Below are 21,082 nucleotides of genomic sequence, written 5' to 3' on the forward strand. Positions count from 1 at the left end.
CAACTAGAAAGTTTCCAGAGCTGTGAGTGAGCTGATTTTATGCACATGACAATGTGGTGAAAAATGGAGATGGATTTTTATGATATGTTGAGACTTTTTTTCTTTAACTCCAGATGTAACTTGTCTCATCTGTTCTTATGTTTCATACGCTCCTTGTTTCGAGGATATGTAAGGAAAAGAATAAGGGCCTGTGGTTACGTTTCAATGGGATACTCCTCTAACAGGTCATCTCAGAAAGCACATATGAATGTTACTGCTTTAAATATATACAAATCTGATGGCCTACAATACTTATTAGTTGCCTGGTGGAGACAAGTAAGAAAGTAGAAAATCTAGCCCTCACTTTCACAGAAGTGATAATATCTATAGATCTTCCCCTTCCAATTTGAAAAACATACCTCTTTCCCTAACCCAGTCTTTTTCTTTTCAAAACCTTTGAACAGGTTTTTCTCAGTGAATTGGTAGGCCCTCAGCGGTTTTAATAACCAATATTAGCACAACCAAATCAGCAGGTCTGATACAGTGATTAAAGTGGCTTGGTGTCCTGGATACCTAGAAACTCATGGCCAAGAGGAGGCTATTCCCTTTTACTGGCTTCTCACAATGCATAATTTCCAATTCCAGACTGAGATGTAGAATAGGGGCTGGTCCACTCAGCCTTCCAGCTTTGACAGCACGTGCGCCCTACACATAAATGGAAATGGGGCCACTGTTTTCCTGTGTCAGGACACCGTCAGCAAAAGTGGGAATACCAACCCACAGGCACGCAACATCCAGTGAGTTCCAATTCCAACACTGCTTTCTCTGCTAGATCAGGTGGCGGTTGACAGAAAAATGACTCTCCTGAAAGTTAATTTGCTAGTCTCAAGTCCGGGATATCATTGGGTATAGAAAAGTCTGCTGCTGCTTTAGAGAGTATTTCACCTATTTTTGAGGATGCTCGTTTCTTGAGAAGAAAAAGTCTCTGATTTCTGGACTGGAGCGTACAAGCAGTTATTGCCAAATCCAGTGTGGGTCTGTGGTTTCCGAATCTGAGATATGAAAAAGGGCCGTGGAGTCCGTGATGGAAGGTCTCAGCTGTCTTATCCTCCTTAGTGCCTGATACAGAGAAGCCATTAAATAAATATTTCTTGAATAAATGAAGAGATAACTGGACAAACAAATGAGCAGTAAATTTCTTGGTGACAGTGGCAGACGAATTCATTTTAAAGACTTTTCCTGGGTCTTTGTGATTAAAAGCCTAACAGAGGACATAGTTGAGAGTGATTCTTCTAAATGCTGTCAAATTTTGCTTAAACAAAGTCAACATATAAAAAAATATGTGTTCACAAAGCAAATAAATTAAAACATGATTATTGCATCACAATTACATGGAAATATGCCTTACTGCAGAGGGTTCCTAAATGTGGGCCCTTGACAGTTTCTCAAGTTCACAGTGAAATGAGAAATATCAGCTCAGTGGATTGTGCTTCATGAGGCTAAATCAATCAATTTAAGATACTGTCCTTTATTCAAAAATTGACCTTTCCCCATTTATGTGATTAAAATACTAAAAAAAAACAACAAATAAAAACAAACCCATAATGGACTAGTTTATGCTAGTTATTCCTTTTTAATGCCCCTATTTGCAAACATAAAGTTGCAGAATCTATATTGGTTCTCCAGGTTTTGGAAAGTATTTTATTGGTTTGTGCAATCCAAGTATTGGAGACTGGCTCCATTTTAAAATAAAATTCATTTTTATAAAAGCATAGAAATATTTCTTTTTAGAAACATATATATTGAATAAGGGAAGATAATATAAACTTGGCCTTAATTATCTATGCTAATAATAGCCAACAAGTGTTGACTGGCTACTCTGTGTTGAGCACTGCTCTCAGTCTTCTTGAAACGTATGAATTCATTTAAATTTCACGGCAGCCCAAGAAGGAAGTATTATTATCCTCATTTTACAGATGAGGAACGCCAAGCACAAAATTCAAGTCTTTGCCCCAAAAGGCACAAAATATAGCTAGTAAGTTGATAGAGCTAGGAATCAAACCCACGGCTCCAGAACATACTTGCACATTCTTATATTAAGAAACTGGGCCATATGACATTACAATAAAAAAAACATTGGTTGTTGTATTCTAATGCCCATACAAATGGAGGTTCAATCACCATACAGATTATAAACTTCTATCCAAGACTCATATTATCTTATATTTAAATTGGAGTCCCTCCCAATCTTATCAACCCAGTTCTTGATGACCTATTTTTAGCTTCAGTGTTTACACAGACATTACTTCAAGCAACATCCTCATTTCTTAAGCTCATGTTTTGATTAGCAAATACTGAAAAACAAAACAAGAAAATATATTTTCAAATGGGGCATTTCAACCAAGTATGGGAGGAAAGCATACATTCAAATACAGTCATTAAGTTAATTTAGGGCAAATTCAAGTAGTAAACATATAGAAAACTGTATTTCAGTTTACCTGTTAAAATATATATGGCTGACATATATACATAAATGTGTGTGTGTGTGTGTGTGTGTGTGTGTCTAACCCCAGCTTCCAAATGTAGATACCCCTCCCAACAGTTGCTTCTTACTTAAAATGAGAAGATCCCAAACTTTAGTGGGAACTCATATATTTCTCTGCAGTGTCAGACTGGCAAATATAACATCATTGGGGCAAATAGGCAAATCAGAAAGTAAAATTCATCACTGATGAATCAAACTAGGCGTTTTGACTACAATGGAAAAAAAAACTTCCAAATTTGCAGTAAATTGAATCAAAGGCAATAATTTTGTCTTTCAAAACACTCTTGGTAGTGGTGAAAATGAATGTTTGGTTAAATATAGGCTCCTATCATACCTTCTGTTTAACACCATTTACCAACATATTGCACTACATTAAGGGATTTGTCATTTTATTTCAATGATAAGGAAAAGAAATTTTAAAAGTAAAAAGTCCTGGGTCCCTCAGAGAGTATCAGCGATTGAAGAGGCCCTGGAGCTTCTGCAGTTTAAGGAAATTTTGCGTCTCCAACCCTCAGTCCTGGAGTTGGGGCGTGCACATCCAATCTGAATACCTTGTTACCCATACAGGACCCTAATTTGACGCTGCAGGTGACTCCTGCAAACTCTTCTTTTTCAACTTGCTGGCTTCTGCTCAAGATCCATCCCTAGTCCACATGCCCTAGTAAAACACAGGAACCAGTTCCAGGACATAGTTATCCACCGTGTACCCCACGATCCTCCGGAGACTATCCTCCCGCCCCAAACCCCGCCCCAATCCCCGCCCCAGCCCCAGCCCCAGCCCCAGCCCCAGCCCCAGCCCCAGCCACCACCCAGGCCCAGCTCAGCGGGACCCAGCCCACTACCATCCCGCACGGGCTCCCCAAACTTTACCCGCCCACTGGGCCCACGTGACCAAGACCCGCTCCATGCTCCACCAATCAGCAACTACCTCCGTCCAGTACCCGGTCTTCGACTCTCCCCTTTCAAAAAGGCAATTTACTCCTCCCGCCCTCAGCCCCGCCCCCCTCCCCGCCCCGCTGGTCCCTCCCACTTTCCCAACTCCCCACTCTCCCCCCGCCCCACCCCGCTCCCCGCCTTCGCCCCGCCTCACCTAGGGTTGCGCGCTAGTCCTCTTCTCGCGAGATTTGAGCGTCCCTGCCCCAACGCGGCGGCCGTCCGCCGCCTCCTCCCGTCCTCCCACCTCCCTCCCCCCAGTCTCTCCGCTCTCCGGCTCTCCTCCCTCCCTCCACCCCCTCCACCCTCTGGGCCGGATCTCGTCTCGCTGAGGCGGAGGAGGAGAAGGAGGAGGAGGACGTTCGGCTTGCGCAGTGAGATGTTTGTCCGTCGCCGCCGCCGCCGCCATCGCGGAGGAGCGCGATAAAGGGAGCCGAGTCGGACGTGAGGGGGACCCCGCGGAACAGCCGCGCCAGCGCAGTACCCCCAACCGAGCCTCAGACGCCGGAGCTTCAGCTGCCGCCGCCCCCACCGCGGCCGCCCAGGGGCCGGCCAGCTCCCCAGCCTAGCCCGGGGGCCGCGCCGCCGCCCCCAGCGTCGCCCCTCTCCTGCCCGTCCGCCTTAAATGTGACACCGGCGCCTCGGAGAGCGACCCACAGCCGCGGCCGGGAGGGTGCGGGCACCATGTCGAATCTGAGCAAAGGAACGGGCAGCCGGAAGGACACCAAAATGCGGATCCGGGCCTTTCCGGTGAGTCTCTACTCGGTACCCGGGACCCCGGGGCCGGGGGCCCGGCTGAGAGCCGCACGCGAGGCCCGGGCTGAACTCCCTTAACAGGCCGCAGGCCCTGTCTCCCCTCCCCCACGCCGCCGGCCGCGGGGCGCGAGCCTTCCCGGCACCCCTGCGCGGCCGCCCTCCGGGGCCTGGCGGTTCCCCGCGCCCGGCACCGCGCCCCCGCGCGGAACTGTTTCAGCCGCCCCGCGGGCGTCAGTTGTGGCCGGGACCCCTTTGCCGGTCCTTGCACCTTTCCCACAGGGCTGTAGCCCCAACCCCTAGTGTTCTTCTCACCTCTCACTTCCTAGGACTCCCAGACCTGCGAGGATGGGGACAGTTGAAGTTCTCCTTGTGTGCGGTCTGTGTGTAACTTTTCACGTGTGGATTCGCTGTGGTTTCACAAAATAACCCAGCCTGAAAGACGGCCACCCGGACCTTTACGCTGATGAAGGGGACTGCCCTTTTTCTCTCTCCCCCAGTCCTCAGGAAGCGTTATGCTATCAGCCTACCCCCGACGCAGGGACAGGGGTTCCTCGTAATGCTCAGTAGTGACACACCGATAACCTCAGGTGCATTCACAGCGTCTTTCACACACAAGCTTCCAAAGCACTTTACAAACTCTTGTGCAGGAATTGCCTCCTCTCCCGTAGGAGGGTCAGGAGAAGCAAGCAGGAACAAATTGGACAATCAGTTCCCCATTTCTTAGCCCTGGAAGCCCAAAAGAATGAGTAGTCACTGCCCTGGGTTGCTTTCCTCTGTAGGGTTTAGTGACAGACTGCAAACATACGCTGCTTAGAAACTTTCTCTTTTTAGCCTTACGTTGAGTCGTCCACTTGTGGTGTTCAGCATATAGGGTGTAACTTTGGATGCTCCATCTGACTCAGGTAGTCAATGGCAAGCACGCAAAATGTTCTGTTGTAACAGAGCAATGGACGTACTTGTTCGTATCGCTGCAGTAACACGGATATATCAAGGTAGACAAACTAACAGTTGAACAGAAGATTTTAAAACAGTAAAACTAGAGAAAGATCTTGGGGTTTCATTTCTAAGAATCATACACATCCTATGGGGAGGAGAAAGGGGCTTTGTACTCACTTTTTAAAGCACGAGTTTTCTAAAGTGGAGTTTTCAGCCGGGAAAGACTTTATTAATAATATAGTTGTCATAGTTAAGAAAGTCACCCAAAGAACTTGACCTCTCTGAATTCTTAAAATTTAAAAGAATACACCTGATTCAGACTTCTGAAATTGTAATAATAAATATGTACCAATGTCAGTGTGTGGAGACTTCCTGCTCTCTGTACATATGTGGGATATACTCAGGGGAATTAAGTGTTTTGAAGGGATTCTTCAATATTTGAAGTTTTTTTCTAAGTAAAGGTGAGAAACTACAAAGTGAGAAATGTTGACAAAAGAGCATGGAATTGAACAGTGAACTATGTTGATGAATTTGTGAGTAATGTTTTCCTACTAAACCAGTGCTGACCATTTTTTAGCAGAGTTTAGAATTATTTAGTATTTTAAGTAATATTATACAAGTTTTCTAGGAAAAGTTTGCTGCTCTTAGAGTGTGAGTTCTTCTACCTCAGATTATTGCTGAAATGTGGGATAGCTCACGTTTGACATCAACTCACTCAACATTCTGATTAACCTATGTAGTGTCAACTCTTTGGTCTATAGCTTTGCTTGTTCCTGCCTGTTCTCTCATTTTTTCATTCATTCAAGAGATGCTGAGTGCTATGTTTCAGGCACTGTTCTAAGGACTTGGGATATATCAGTGTAGCTTGAAAGACCAGGATTGCTGTTTCTGGATGTTGAATTGTTGGGAGAAAATTTCATTATTCCTTTAGTTGGAGAGTATAATATATGATAGTACTGAAACAGATTTTTTTTAAGTAGCATTATGGTTATGAGCTGATTTGGATCCTGTCTCTAGTTTGTTGCCCTCTAAGTTTTTCAAAATCCTTTAATGGAATTTATGACTAGTGTTCAATATTCAGTAGTTAATGTCTGCTGATTTTTTAAAAAACCATAGATTTTTTCATTATTCCTTCATAATTATTAACATCATTCATAACTAGTTCCCAATGACAAGAACTATTATAGTTTTTTAATATGTAAATTTTAAAGTCACAGTTCCTTGAGCCTTTATTAAGATATAGATGTGCCTCAGTGGTACAGTATTTCTCACTGGTAAATGAGTACTTACAGGCATTTAAAATTTTTTGTCCAGGTCAGTAATTTTTGCATAACTATAGTCTGCATTGATTGCTAGTTAGAAGTAGTAAATATGTAGTGTTCCATAAAGAAAAAAATATTGTTTATGTGTATACCTATGTACATACAAATGCTGTATTTTACATTACCATTTGGACATATAGTTACTGTAATTTAAGGGAAATTATAGTTTAACCAGAAGTCTGCAGTACTCATTTCAGATTCTGTTCTATAAAATTAATAAGTAAAATGTATAAAAATATGTTGGGGGATTGTTTTGTTTTCATTGCAAAGGAGTGGTAAGTGACCTAACAAGATCCTTTATAGTCGTGTAAGCCTATTCCTGATAGAGTCCTATCAGTAGAATCAGGTTCTTTTTAGTATTTTGAATGCATATTTTAAGTGTGCTTTCATCATTGGTCACAAAAATAGAAGTTACACCATCCAGTTTTATGTACAATTTACATTTTAACTAGACTTTTTCATAAGATTTCAAGAGAAATTGGTTCTTTTTAAGGTGGATAACAATAAGGAACTTTCTATATTTATAAATTGTTGATAGAGGAAAAGTTTATTCCAGTTTTTAAGCTTTCCTGCGGTGTTCAAAATACGTCATTTAACATCTTTTTGGTTTTTTTGGATACCCAAAATGGCAGCAAGGGCTACAAAACTTTTTCAAGGAAGGAGGTTGTAGTTGCCAAACTCCTGGAAACTATGGATTTGGGCCAAAAAAATGCTGCCCACCAGAAGTTCCTGCTCTTCTTTCCTTGCTGTTGCCACGTGTCTCACTCCTGAGCTTTTGTTCCACTATGTAGGATTACTTGCTGTCAGATGAACCTTCTGTTCTTATCTCTGAAAAGCCATTCCTCATCATCTGTACTGTCCAGGGCTTTGTCCACATGAGCTTGAGAAGTTGGTTGGATTGGAGGGGATATATTTGAATCGAAATGCTGGCCTGTCCTTCAATTTGCCTTAATTGGCTTAGCCATCAGAGTTTAAGATATTTTGAAAGTGCTTTGTCTTTAGAGTGTGATCTGGAAATGGCTTCAGTTGCTAGTCTGTAGAAGCATGCTAATCATGATAAAGAATCTCTGATTGTGACGTCTGTTCCATCATTCTAGATGAGTTTACCAGAGCTCTACCTGTGTGGCTTGGACAGGGGATGATGTGGAGGTTACTGTTAGGTGGAACCCACAAAGTGACTGACATTAGTAAGAGATTAAGTTTTAAGATTATTTTTGATATATGTAAGGGCATAAGAACTTTTAACAACAAATGAGGGCAGTTAATGTTTTTGTTTTTCCTAGCTACCTAACATTTGCCAGATTTGGGGGAACAGCTTTGATCTTCATACTGGGTTTCCCTTAGGGAAAGTAATTGTCTAGAACTACCTGGGCTCTACATACAGGAAACCTGAATAATAATAGTTTTTGCAAATCACACAAGGTGGGGAATTAACTGTTAAGTTTGTTTTTCATGCTCTAGTATTTCCTTATAGAGAAATTCTGGAGTAAAGTGTAACAGATTCATTAAAGGGTTGCTTATACTTAGACTGATTCTTTTTAATAGTTTTAGGACAGCCAGCTGTAGTGTAGCTGTAAGAAGTTGAAAAATAAAAGTATAAAGTAATTATCCATAAAGTGCTTATTTTGTATTGCCATCCTAGATAACAGTTCAGAGGAACCTGGAAAATTATTAGTGCCAATATTGAATTTGAAACTATTTTTGGTAGTATAGAATATAACGGTGAGAATTTGTCCTTTAAAATTCTGTATTGGCCACAAGGATGATTCATTCAAACAAAATAGAGAAGGCTTCATTTATTTGTATATACAACATTCATTCATTAAGTAACCGCCTTTTGTCTAGTTTAGGAAGATTTTATAATTAAGACTAGATCAAGTAGTATGGCTTCCCTTTGTATTATAAATTAGGAGATCTTAGAGATAGTTCTTTGCTCTTACTGTCATTCAAGATTATCTTAATGTTCTTTAGCAGTTTTATTAGATTTTTATAAAACTTGCTGGACGATTTGTAGTTTTAAATAATGCAACCCAGAATAGTTTGTCCATTGTAAAATCAACAAAAAAAGTAAAGGTGTTACTAGTAAGAACAAGTCACTGAGATGAAATATGAATTACAGTTAGTGCCTATCAGTATATTGTGAAAACTGTTCAATCATAATGTCAAAACAATGAATTCATTTTAGTCCTTTTCTAATTATAAAAACGATACATATTCGTAATAGAAAACTTAATAAATATCTAAATTATAAATAAGGAAATAAAAATTACCTGTAACACTACAGGGATTGTAACATTTTGATGTGTTTCCTTTTAATCTGTCATGCACATGTGAACACACAGTAAAAGTGAGGTACAATATCATTTTACATACTGCCTTTAAAAAATATACCCTACCATACATAACATTTTCATGTTATATATATTGAAAGCATGATTTTTGATGACTGCAATACTCTATAGCACCTCATTTTGCTTAATCATTTCCTTACTGCCAGGTATTTTGATTAATTCTAGTGAATCCATATTTACTCTGTTATAAATAATGTAGCGGTGACTAGGCATATGAATATTTGAGCTCATTTATGATTATGGAATTACTGGGCTGACCATAATTGATATGTATTACCAAATTGACAGAAAGGTAGTAATAATAATAGCTAACGCTCACTGAATGCTGTCATGTGCTTGCATTGTTCTCTTTGCATATATAAACTCATTTAATTTGCACAACTCTATAGAATACTACTATTCTCATCTGTTTTACAAACAAGGCCTTGAGAGGTTAAGTGATTTGCTTAAGACCACTGTAATTTTAAGTGTCAGAATTGGGATTCTAACCCAGACTGTCTGGCTCTAAAGTGATGCTCTTTAGAATTAATTATACCTCTCAAGATCGTGTCATTTTGTGTAGCAGTGTCTTAGTCAACATATACTTTTAATGTCATAGGTTAAAAAAATAGTTAATGTTTTAATTTGTATTTCTCTACTTGTAAGAATAAAACTGTGGAAAGTCTGTAGAGAATTTTCATTTATTTTTACACTAATGTATTCAACATATGTACTGTCTTTTGTCGAGTATAATGTACACTTTTTTGCCCAGACTTTTGAGGGAAAAATAAGGTTGTACACAGGTGGTACAAAAGGATGCACATTACACATGGGTGGTACTAAAGCTATGGGTGCGCATTATACACAGCAAAGGAATATGCCTGAAAAGTCCAGAGACTGAGCCATATGAGTGTGGGCTCTGGGCTGCCAGGGTTTGAATGTCAGCTCCTCCTCTTGCTAGCTGTGTTATATTTAACACGTTACTTAACCACTTGTAGCCTGCTTTTCTCCCTTGCAAAATGTAAATACTAGTAGTATCTACCTTACAGGGTTGTTGTGAGGTAAAGAAAATAAAGCATTAGAACAGTACCTAGTACAGTTAGCTATTGCTATATCAGCATGGAGCCATGATTATGCCACAGTTTAAATACTAAAATATGAGGATGCTATACATTTATTTTAGTGATGCTGTCATTTTTTTGGTACAGTTTTGAGAACTTGAATTTTGAAAAGCCTGCACAATTTGTGAACGACACTAAGAAATTAGTCTCAAAGGATATAGGTTGGGTACCCCTGGGGCACTTCACAAGAATGCTGCTGGCTCTTGGGGGATAGATTCAAAGAGAAGTTCGGATAATGAGTCTCACATAATCATTGGAGTAAGGACATAACTTTATTGGAGGAGTAAACACTCATTTGGTATGAACATTCTAATATTTACGTTAAGTTTTTATATACTTTAAAAAATTTCCTCCCAGTTTTCCCTCCCTTTCTCCCCTACCTTCCTTTTTTTGTTTCACTTGTGAACTAGGTTGTGGTCCCTGCCCAGAGCTTATACCAGACACCCTTTTGAACCACAGAGCACTTAGCATAATGTTAGACGTAGTGTGAGTGGTTACTAGCAATTAATTAAATGTGAAACTAGTTCTTTAAGCCAAACCATAATAATCGATTAATTTGGTAAGTCAGTGCAAGCATCCTGGTCTCCTGAAACAATAATGACAAAGTGAAGGTAGGTAGTATGACGCATTGGCAGCATCGGATGAGTGTCAGAAGACATAACCTCTGGTCAGTCTTTTCTGTGGTCCTTTACATTTCACGCCTTGACTGCTTCCTCCTAGCCTGTTCGCCTGTACACGCGGATCCCCTACTTTACTCGTCCATATCCTCATCCTGTTCTTGGAATTCTTAGCCTTTTCATCTGAAACCTTGGTTTGCCCTGAGGATAAGGGCTTATTTTCTTGAATTGAGGTGCTTCTTTTCTGTATAATCCTTGAATCACTGGGCCCAGGTGCCATTTACTGCCACATCCATCATTCTCTTTTGTGGCTCAGGCCCCTGTGAACTATTCTTTTGAATCCTTCTTACGACCCTGTTCTAACTTCTTACCTGTGTTCCCTCAGTCATTGAAGACTTTAATACCTTCTTTACGGACATCCTTTCAAGTTTAAATCTTGACTTTATCCAGTGCATGTGGGCATAGTCATTCATTTATTTGATTTAAAATACATTTATTGTATGTTCTACTAGGGATCAGGCGCTAGATATACAGTGATGATCAAATAGACCTGGCCTCTTCTATGTTTGTGATCTTCACACTGTCTTGGAGGTTGTCATCCCACTACTTTAGAAATCTTAAACTCCAATATTGCCTTGTATCCTAGCTCTTCTATTTATTAGATGTAGGGTTTAAGCAAATCATTTAACCTCTGCCAGTTTCCTCTTTTGTAAAAAGGAAAAACAATAGGACCTACCTCATAAGATTGTTGTAAAAATAGTTAATTGATACATGTAAAGCTCTTACAGTAATGCCTGGCATGTAGCAAGTGTTATAAATAAATGCATGCTGTAATTATTATTTAATTATTCTGTCGTGTTGTTTCCTTCGCACATTAATGTCCTTTTGGATCTCGAGAAGACTCCTTTCCCTTCTCCCATTGAATGCTACTAGTTGCCCCTTATTTCCTGCTACCTTCTCACAGCAAGGTCAGAACTACCAGCAGAAAGCATCTTGGATCATTCCACCTGTCTGCCTTCGCTGCTTGTATTTTTTACGCTATTTTACACTCCTCTTGAAAGTTGCAAGATTCAGTGGTCTCTAACTTAGCTGGACTCTCAGTGCCTTTGGGCAGTTTTTTTGTGTCCTTGTAAGCTCATTCTCCCCTTTGCTGCATGAATTATTCCAGACTTTAATCACTGCCCTTAAGTTCTTTATTGAAAATTCCCTTATCGTTCTTCAAAAAATTTAAGTACTGCTTCATTGTGAAAACTAATGGTAGCTTGTGTAAGTTCTTCAACTTTTTTCCCTTTCAAAGTGTCCTTGTGTCCTTTAACTAGTATCTTTGCTCATTCTCAACTCCTTCTCTCAGGTCTCCGAGAAGGAAGATGCTTTTTTCCTGTTGTCTTGTGACTACCATGTTACCTGTCTTAATAGCCAAGAGCCTTCAGAGAATAGTCTGTCCTTTACTAGAACACAGTTTTCTTTAGAGGAGGCATCAAGTCTCTTTGTATTGATCTTTGTCAGTATGGCACAGTAGTATCCCAACAATGCCAAATGAATGAACTAATAGACTCTAGTTTGTTTCTTATCTTTAAGATGGGAACTATAATAATCTTTTTTGTGGATTAATTGTGACAATTAAAAGACATAATGTCAGGAAGTGCTTTCCAATAAACAATGGCATCACTGAGACATTTACAAGAATTTTCGAATCCTAAAGTCAGAATTTTCAACTAAAATTAATGTGTAACCAAATAACATAGATGCATAACCCATAGACACAGACAACAATGTGGTGATGGACGGGGTGGGGAGTGGTGGACAGGGGCCACATCTGTAAGAATATAAACAATAAAAATAAAGTTAAAAGAAAAGTAATGTGTTTCATTTGGGACAGACCCAGGAAGAGCAAAGTTAAATATCTTTACAAATCTCCCTCTCTGATATTTAGAGCAGGTCCTGTGTTGCCATTTGTGTAAGTTGTTGAACCATTGCTTTAAAATCATCAGTCATTAGTTAAGCCTTTTTAAAATTGAGGAGAGTCCTACTTGCACAGGTTGATAGTTGCCTTAACCCCTAATCCAGAGCTTTTACTACTAGAAAGCATTACATCTTTTTCTTAAATCAGTTTTAAAGTTGAAAATGTAACTGAGTAAAACTTCTTCATTTGACTTTTCATTCTTTTAGTGCTTGTAATCATTGAGAAAGGAATGGATCCAAATTTGCTTTTTAAATGAGGAAGGGCTACTGGTAAGCAAAAGAATAAAGACTTCAAAGGATATCTTTACCTACTTTAAAAAATACAACATTTTTAGAGGTACCTTTTCCAAAAGCAAGCCATCATTGCTAAAAGGAATACTTTTAATATACTGATTGTTAGTCATTCTTATCTAAAGCAGCTCTTAACTGCTTCTTCTGAGCAGCACTTAGCTTCTTGTATTTACCCTGTGCTCTTGAAAGTAGTCATGAAAAATTCGTTTTCCTTATTTATTTATTTCCAATTTATTAATAGTATGTGAGAAGTTTCTTTATAAGATGAATAGCCACAGTGTTTTGTATGTCTGCTTTGTGTTAGGCTTTGTTTTAGGTACTTTGAACTATAATCTCAAATCCTCACAACAATCTTTAGATGTTATTACTTCTGTTATTAAATCTATCTGGGACTCAGAGACCTAGTATAATCGAATACATTTACACCTAGGAAAGAGTGTAGCTGGGATTCAGTCCCAGGTATGTCTGACTCAAAAATTTGTGTTCTTTCCATGAAACCACACCACCTAATTATATTCTGTTAAGAATTTGCTAGATTCTCAAATATTTACTTTCTTAATATGAATGTACTAGGAAATTAATTCTAAGGTTTCCATTTAAATTATTAGCCAGGGGCAGATTTGGGGTGCTCTAAAGCTTGTACAATGCAGTACTCTCTATGAAAAGAGTTCAAAATTAAGTTCTGGGCCTTGGAAGGAGCTCTTGTGTGTGCAAGCTTAAGCTTCACTAGATTCAACGTAAATGTACCACTTATAAGAATAAATATTATAAAAACTTTGGATCAGTCAAAATATACAGTGAAATTAGAATATATAAATTGCTTAAAGAGACCCTAGTGTGTATTGACTTTAGACAAAATTACAACCTATAAGAAACACAGACTAGTTGTCATATTTATGAGTTAACACTTTCCTTTTCAAATTATAAGGCTCATAGCACATATTTTTAACTTCCTTTGTTAATATAAACTTGTTTTGTTAAGTATGTGTTTAGAAAAAAGTGGATCCTTGAAGTTATTAATATGTATACATACTTTAATATAATCTTTAACATTTTTTGTGTTTGAGAATGTACTAAGAATTGGGTTAAACATAAATAGTAAAATGAATTTTGAAGCACAAAGATCAGATATTTTTAACTAATTCACTTTTCCTCTTGGTGTATGCAAAGAAGACATGAAAAAGGTATATTTTTTGGATGAATGCTATTACTAGCCAAATACACAAGTGACTTACTTGCTGTTTGTATTCGTATTTTACTTTTTAAGAGCTGTATGGGACTTTAAAGAGAATCTGTTCTAATTTTATTTACTAGATTAGCAATAGAGAACTAGAGAGGACTTCATGGAGGAACCATGATTGAGAAGCATGATTTCCAGTTGAAAGTATTTTTCTCTAGACTGAACTGAAATAAGCATTTGGCTGTAGTCATTTAGTGTTTTAACATTGAGCACCCAAGTGACTTGAGTTGACATAGTATAAGGGACACACTCTTAGCTTAGAACACTTGGTTTCCTTCATTGCTCTAACTAGCTGTGTGATCGTGGATAAGTCTCTTAGCCACGGTTTTCCTCATTTGTAAGATGGAGAGATTTTACTTTGGGGTTGTTTTAGGCTCATTTTGAACTCTAAAAATTTTAGTGAAGGCATTGTACTTACACATAAGTCTAGGAATTGAATGCTGGTGTGATCTATGGCCTAAAACATTTTCTGTGATGTTGCAGAAGTCACTTACCTGTTTCATCCTTACAATTTCCTTTAAAATAAAAATGGTATATTTCAGTGATGATGGTTAAATTCTAGTATGAAGCAATGGGGAAGTTAGCTATGTGTTCTACATCTTTCTGTGTGATTGATAGGTTTAGAGAAGTTTTGAGCAGATTTGATACCATGATGTTTGTCTAGAAAGTATCCAGCCATGCGTTATGAAAAAGAGACATTTATTAAGGAAGATGCAAGAAACATTGTACATAGGACATGGATGCCTCAGCCCCCTTCAAAGTGGGTACCTTGGGTACGTACTCAGACACAGTTCTTCGAGCATCTCTTTCACTGTTCAAAACACTCTGCAAAATCCTTTGTTGGAATCGCCATCAGCTGCCCCATCGTATTTTCCTGAATCTCATCAACAGTCTGAAATACCTTCCCTTTCAAGGGTGATTTTGATTTTAGTCATAAGTTTGGGAAAAGCTAGAAGGCAAAGAACACAAAGTCTGGGCTGTAAGAGGGGAGCTGTGAGTCTCGTGGGTGATTGGATGTTTTGTAAAAAAAGTCTGCATGAGATGTGATGTATGAGTGGGCATGTTGTGGTGATGAAGTTGCCAGTTACCAGTTGCCCATAGCTGTGGCCATTTTGTTGCACTGCATTTCTCAACTGACAAGAACACTGAGGTACAGTACTCCTTATTTTTTGGCCTGAAGGAATATACTTGTGATGGGCCATGCCTTCCCAATCAAAAAACACAGTTAACATGGTCTTGATCTTGCTGCGACTTTGCTACGCCTTCTTCAGGTGTGGAGAACCAGGTGACTTCCATTGGGACAACTGGGCCTTTGTTTCCTGATCATAGCAGTAGATGATTCATCTCTGGTTATGACTTTCTTGAGGAAACCATGTTCATTGGTAGCAGTTTGAATTAATTCATTAGCAACTGCAGCATGCAGAAACTGCAAAATGAATTTTGTCAGGACACATTTCATGCCAGGACCCTGCGTCAAAATCTCTGATGACAGTAGTTTTTAGAATCTCCAGATCAGCTTGTAGTTCTTACACTGTCAGTCACCAATCTTTTTTGATTGCACCCCGTATACATTCAACATTCTCAGGGGTTCTGCTTGTTGCAGGCCTTCCAGAATGTGGGTCATTTTCAACAGATTCTTGACCATCTTTAAAGTGTTTGTGTCACACTTTTATTTGCACTCCACTCATTGCATTTTCTGGGAAAGCCTTCTGAATCATCCGAATAGTTTCCACAGAGGAATGTTCAAGTTTAACACAAAATTGGATGCAGAATTGTTGCTCTATTCACTCATTTTGAATGCGATGGCCACACAGTACACATACTCACTCAAAGGCGTCTACCACCCCCACTGACTGCTACAGTGAAGTCATTGTTCACCCATGTGCATTCCAGCACAGTCTCCCTGGCTGCCAGGTTACACGGATATTGCACAAACCATTCTAGTTATATTAACAGGGGCTGGACTTTTTCTGGACAGACCTTGTGTATTAGTAATAATTTTCTATTATAGGCCTTTTGCTGTCTTTCCACAGTGGTTACGGTTATGTTCCTTCAATTAAAAGACAAAGCTAACTGGCAGTTTATACTGTTTCACACGTTTTTATCTCCTCCTTTGCATTGTGTGTAGTTGGTTCTAGTGTAAACTAATTTGGTATTAGGTGCCTTACAGTTTATAGAGCTTTTACACATTATCATAGTTTTAGAAAAACTGTTTTACCCATTAAAAAAAAAACTTACTGACTTAAGCTAGAGAGAAGACAGTATTTTCACTTTTGATTAAAATCAATACTTTTAGATTATAGGGTAAAAGTATGGAATTCAAACATGCATGTACATTTAAAGTCTTTTTCCCTGTAACATTACTACTGCTTTGAAATTTCACTCAAAATTCGAGTCCTGCTTTTCTATTATTTGTTTTCCAGGTGAATGTTTAAAAAGCAATTTTATACACAGGATCCTAAATAGTGTTTGGTATTTAATAGCATGTTGGGAAATACAGCAAATGTTTTTATTATTTTAAAGTGCTGATCTTATAGATGTAATAATTTGTCTTAATAGAGAGGATCTCTGATTATAATGTTTGAAGAGTGTCAGTCAAGGTGAATACAGTAGTCTCTGGATAAAATGTGTTTCAGGGTGCCAAGTAACATGTGTTTAAGACCAATAGAGGATAGTGACAGGCTTGTTGCCTTAGTGAGAATACCACTTAGGATTGCATCTTATTTGTTGTGGTCATCATCAGACTGAAATGTTACACATGTTTTTCAGTAAATGCAAAAGTAATTCATAGAGATAATGAAATAATACTGTATTGTTTGAATTTAAGTCACTTGTGATTTACATAGATTTTAATAGGCTAGTCTGGAAGCTTTACTTGTGTCCTTGAAAAAAAATTGTTCAAAGTTTTCAAATTGATTTTTGAACAGCTTACTCATGTTGAGATCTGAAATGTAGGTTGTAATTGAACCTTCTGTTGATGATTTGGTTTTCTCATCATGTTACTCTTATATAATTTAATAATGCTGAGGCCATCTAAGTGTAGATCAGACTTAGTTTGTGATTTCACAGAATTATTGTCTGAGACTACTGTGCTTTTCTAATTGATAAACTTTTTCTCTCTTTCCTTAATGTCAGTTTACTACTTTTGGCAGCCCAGTTCTACTTCCATCGGGTGTCTGCTGGAACTAAAGAGAAACCAGTCAACCAAACATCACTAGTCTTAACTTTACATTTAGGTTGAATCTTTAAGACAATATATGTCTTTTCTGTGTAGTAAAGAAACATTTATTGAGCAAGTGCTGTGTGCCAAATGTTTTCACAAACTTAATTGCCCCACAATACACCATCTTCTCCCATTCCTCCTTCCCTAAGCAGATGAGGAAAGTGAAGTCTGGAAAGTTAAATAACTTGTCCAATGTCTGAATGTTTTCCACTGGACTGTTATTCTCAAAACTTGCATCTTTGGCAATATTTTTGCTGGTTGAGGTTGCTTAAAGATTAATGGATGGGTAAATAGCATTATTGCAGATGTCATAAATTATTACATGGTCATTGGTCATCAAGTAAGATTAATCATCACTAGCAATAACTAGACTGCATTTAAGCCATATTTTTTAATATTATCTAGTCATTGTGCCATGTAGTCTAAAGGGTACAATAAAATAAAAGAAGGGAGACTTTATATCACCCTGAGGTGCTTACAACATTTGGAGGGAGCTTCCTTTTCATAATTTATGACTTAGTTGTGTCTGACTAGAACACTGCCATTCCTCAGATATTTGTACCAAAGCAACTTTTTTTGAGGCTGAAGCTTAAAATTAAGATTAAGCATTTTTCCTTGTTTTTTGCTAGCAGTGTCATTCTGAATTGCTTGGAATTTCAAATTCTCACCCTTTTCCCCCACCCACCCTGTTCTGAATTTCTTGTAGAAAATTATTCACAGGGGACTAAAGACTTCTTGTCTTTTGTATATAGTGAATGTGAAGAATACAGTTCCCTTCATTATAGTTTTAATTGGCTCATGCTATAATTCTCTCCAACTCTTAGAAACTAAGTTACCTCAACTTCAAGATGTGTAAGTAGATGAGAGACTTAGATCCTTTCAAATTCAGGCATTTTGAAGGTTATGTTTGTATATCATTTGAAGTAATGTAGGTGAGAAAATCAGAGATTTATGAAAGAAAATAAAGACGATTAGCATTATTTTTGTTATTGGTACTTTCTAGTGAGGGAATTTTAATCTTGGATTGGGGAAAGGTAAGGGGGAGAAGGTCCCTTTTTAAAATTAAAGTCTTGATTTGTTTTTTTAAAAGGCATACTAAATCTTAAGAATTTAAGAATACTTAATTACAGCTTTCCTTTAAAAGGGGGCTTTTACTTCTTTTCCTGCTAACTGAATTTACTTTGCTTGCTGATCACTTTGTAACTTGAGCTTTTTAGGGATAGATATTGTATACACCTAACAATTAACAAATATTAAATGTTTGTGTGTATATGTGTATGCATTTTATCATTTTATTGTTTTGCTGAAGTATTATTACGAGGTCCCTTCCTGAGTATGTTTGCAGTTATTGCAGTCTAACTCAGTTTCATCAAATGGAATTAAAATCCTCCTTACATCATTTAAAGTAAGCATATTATCACTCTTTTGTAAAAAAAAAATGTACATAAAACTAGGGCCTTTGTGTTTTGTGACAGCTAATGTGTTCTGTAGCAAGGATGGGTGAGTGAGAAATTAAAGTTTATTATTAGCATAATTATTTTGCCACAGTTGTTGGCATGCTCAGTGATGCCAAGACAAAAGCATGTGTATGTAGGAATTTGCACTTGAAGCTAGTTTCTTTTGTTTTTGGACTTGTTTAATTTCGGGGAACATTGTAGCTTAATGGGTCTTCTCTTTAATGGCCTTTTCCGCTCACTGGTTTCCTCCCAGTTAAAACTTATTAATAAAATTCATGATTAAGCAAACTTGTGAGATATTTAGTTACATGAATGGAAAATGTGAAAATACTACTTCATATCCAAAATTTGAGTTTGTTGCTTGCACATTATTATACTTCATTTCAAAGAATATGTTTGACTATTTAAAAATTACATTAATTGCTATAAATAAGCACATTAAAATATTTCCCCCTGTTATTGTGCTTAGTAGTTCAAATGTTCATGTTTTTAAAATTGCATTGGTATAACACAGGTGAAATGATATTCATTCACCAGACATTTGCTTATGGTCTTCTAAATGGCATTGAAGAAAAATGTACACTCCCTTAAGCATCTCATACTCTAGTCAAAAAAAGATGCACGAACATATTATAAAGCAGTATGGGAATGTAATGTTAGATAAAAGCTGAGTATTTGAAACAGCTAAGAAGGGATCATTAGCTTTGCTTTGAGGTCAGAGAAGGATCTCTGGCGAATATGACACCTGAGCTGTGTTCAGAGGCCATGTGAAGAATCAAATGCGGGGGGTCATAACAAAGACATGGGAGGGTGGTGAGTAGGTGGGAGGAGTAACAGCAGTCTGGATTTACCATTGGTTTAATGTCATTAGGGAATAAATGTAAAATATGTAGTGGTGAGTGAAAAATGAAGTTAAAGTAGGCATAGACTAGATCTGAAAGAGTGTTATGTTCCCTTTCAAAATATACCCTCCACAGCCCTGTCATTGATGAGAATTGGTTTTAAATTGAACATGGGCATGATACTCATGTTTATTTCATGATGCTCATGTTTATTTCACTGGTGATTTTGAGAAAGGTAGATTCCAGGAGAATATTAGGGTTTATGAAGTTTGAAAGGCTCTTGGAGTGATCTAGATGAAAATTTTAAGGCATTAATATTCAGGGTGAAAGAATGGGGACATATTTGGCCCAACGTTATTAAAGCACTTGACGAATGAATGAGAAGGGGTTGAGAGAGAGGAAAAAAGAAAAGTTAAGGGTTATGCTTCTATCTTATTACCTGCATGGTTGTGTTGCCTCTACTGAATCTGAGAATACAGGAGGAAGATTGGGTGGGGAGTGGATTTACTAGGGATTTTGGACAAGCTAAGTTTGATCCTTGGTCTGGAGCATTTGATTGCAGATAGCTAGCAGATTGTTTTAGGCTTTAGGGGGAGCATCTGGACTGGCAATATAGATTTGGGAGCAATTAAATTTATAAGCCAGTAATTTATCTTACTTTACATGTGGCCCAGACTTCTTGGGAAATCTGAGCTGGGAATCCACTACCCAGAAAAGGGTACATATGTATGTTATATTTGCAAAATTTTGTTAGGAGGCTCCAGAATCCCTTGCCAGTCTAGTCTTGTGAATTTGAGAATCCTAGATGTTTGAGTAATAGTTGTAACTGTGAATGAAAATGCATAGGGACCCATTGTAAAGCGAAAAGAGCCCTGCACAGAACTCTCAGGATTAAAATTATTTAAATAGCAGTAGATGAACAGGAGACATGAAGTAGGGGAATACTGTTTTCTGAAAGAAGACTACATTATACTGACTTACATTTATTTAGCGTAGTTGTACTCTTATGGGGTTTTTGTTTCAGGTCATAATTTGTTTATTTGCTAAGTTTGAAAAGCTGTATTTTTCCTGACATTTGATGCCCATAGATGAGAGTTCAAGAGGAATATTCTATCATTGGGTTCTTTTGTTAGTCAACGTGAGAGGAGTTAGACTGTGTCCTGGGCTGGGCTTAACTTGACTGACATTCTCATTTAATCTTAATGATAGTTCTTTGAGATAGATACTGTTAGTAAATCCCCTTTACACGTGAGGAAATAAAACCTCAGAGGAGTTAAGTAATTTGCCCAAGGCCACCTGGCTTGTGAATTTAAAACAGCCATGACACAAATTCAGGCCATTCAGACAGCAAAACCTGTGTTCTCTGCTAGTGTACCATTCTACGTTTACCAAGATAATCAGTGACTGGCAGTGTGATTGATATACTTCACCATGTTAGCACAGTGGAATGTGATTGAGTCCAAGATTATGGACTAGCTTTGGGATGTTGAGTTCTAACACTAGCTCTGTAATTTGAGTAAATCATTTA

At 38.2% G+C, this 21,082-nt stretch overlaps 1 protein-coding gene across 2 annotated transcripts in view; it reads left to right on the forward strand.

Annotated features, from left to right (window-relative positions):
• The first annotated feature begins 3,717 nt into the window (after positions 1 to 3,717).
• Positions 3,718 to 21,082, forward strand: part of CUL3 (cullin 3) — an 84,770-nt gene continuing 67,405 nt past the window's right edge. For both annotated transcript variants that reach the window (XM_045853263.1, XM_045853269.1), the window contains exon 1: positions 3,718 to 4,207. In XM_045853263.1, coding sequence (XP_045709219.1) covers positions 4,142 to 4,207 — 66 coding nt within the window. In that variant the 5' untranslated portion in view covers positions 3,718 to 4,141. The remainder of the gene's footprint in view (positions 4,208 to 21,082) is intronic.

Source organism: Phyllostomus hastatus, unplaced genomic scaffold, assembly GCF_019186645.2.
Source record: "Phyllostomus hastatus isolate PE091 unplaced genomic scaffold, TTU_PhHast_1.1 phas_contig_137, whole genome shotgun sequence".
NCBI classification, from domain to species: Eukaryota; Metazoa; Chordata; class Mammalia; order Chiroptera; family Phyllostomidae; genus Phyllostomus; species Phyllostomus hastatus.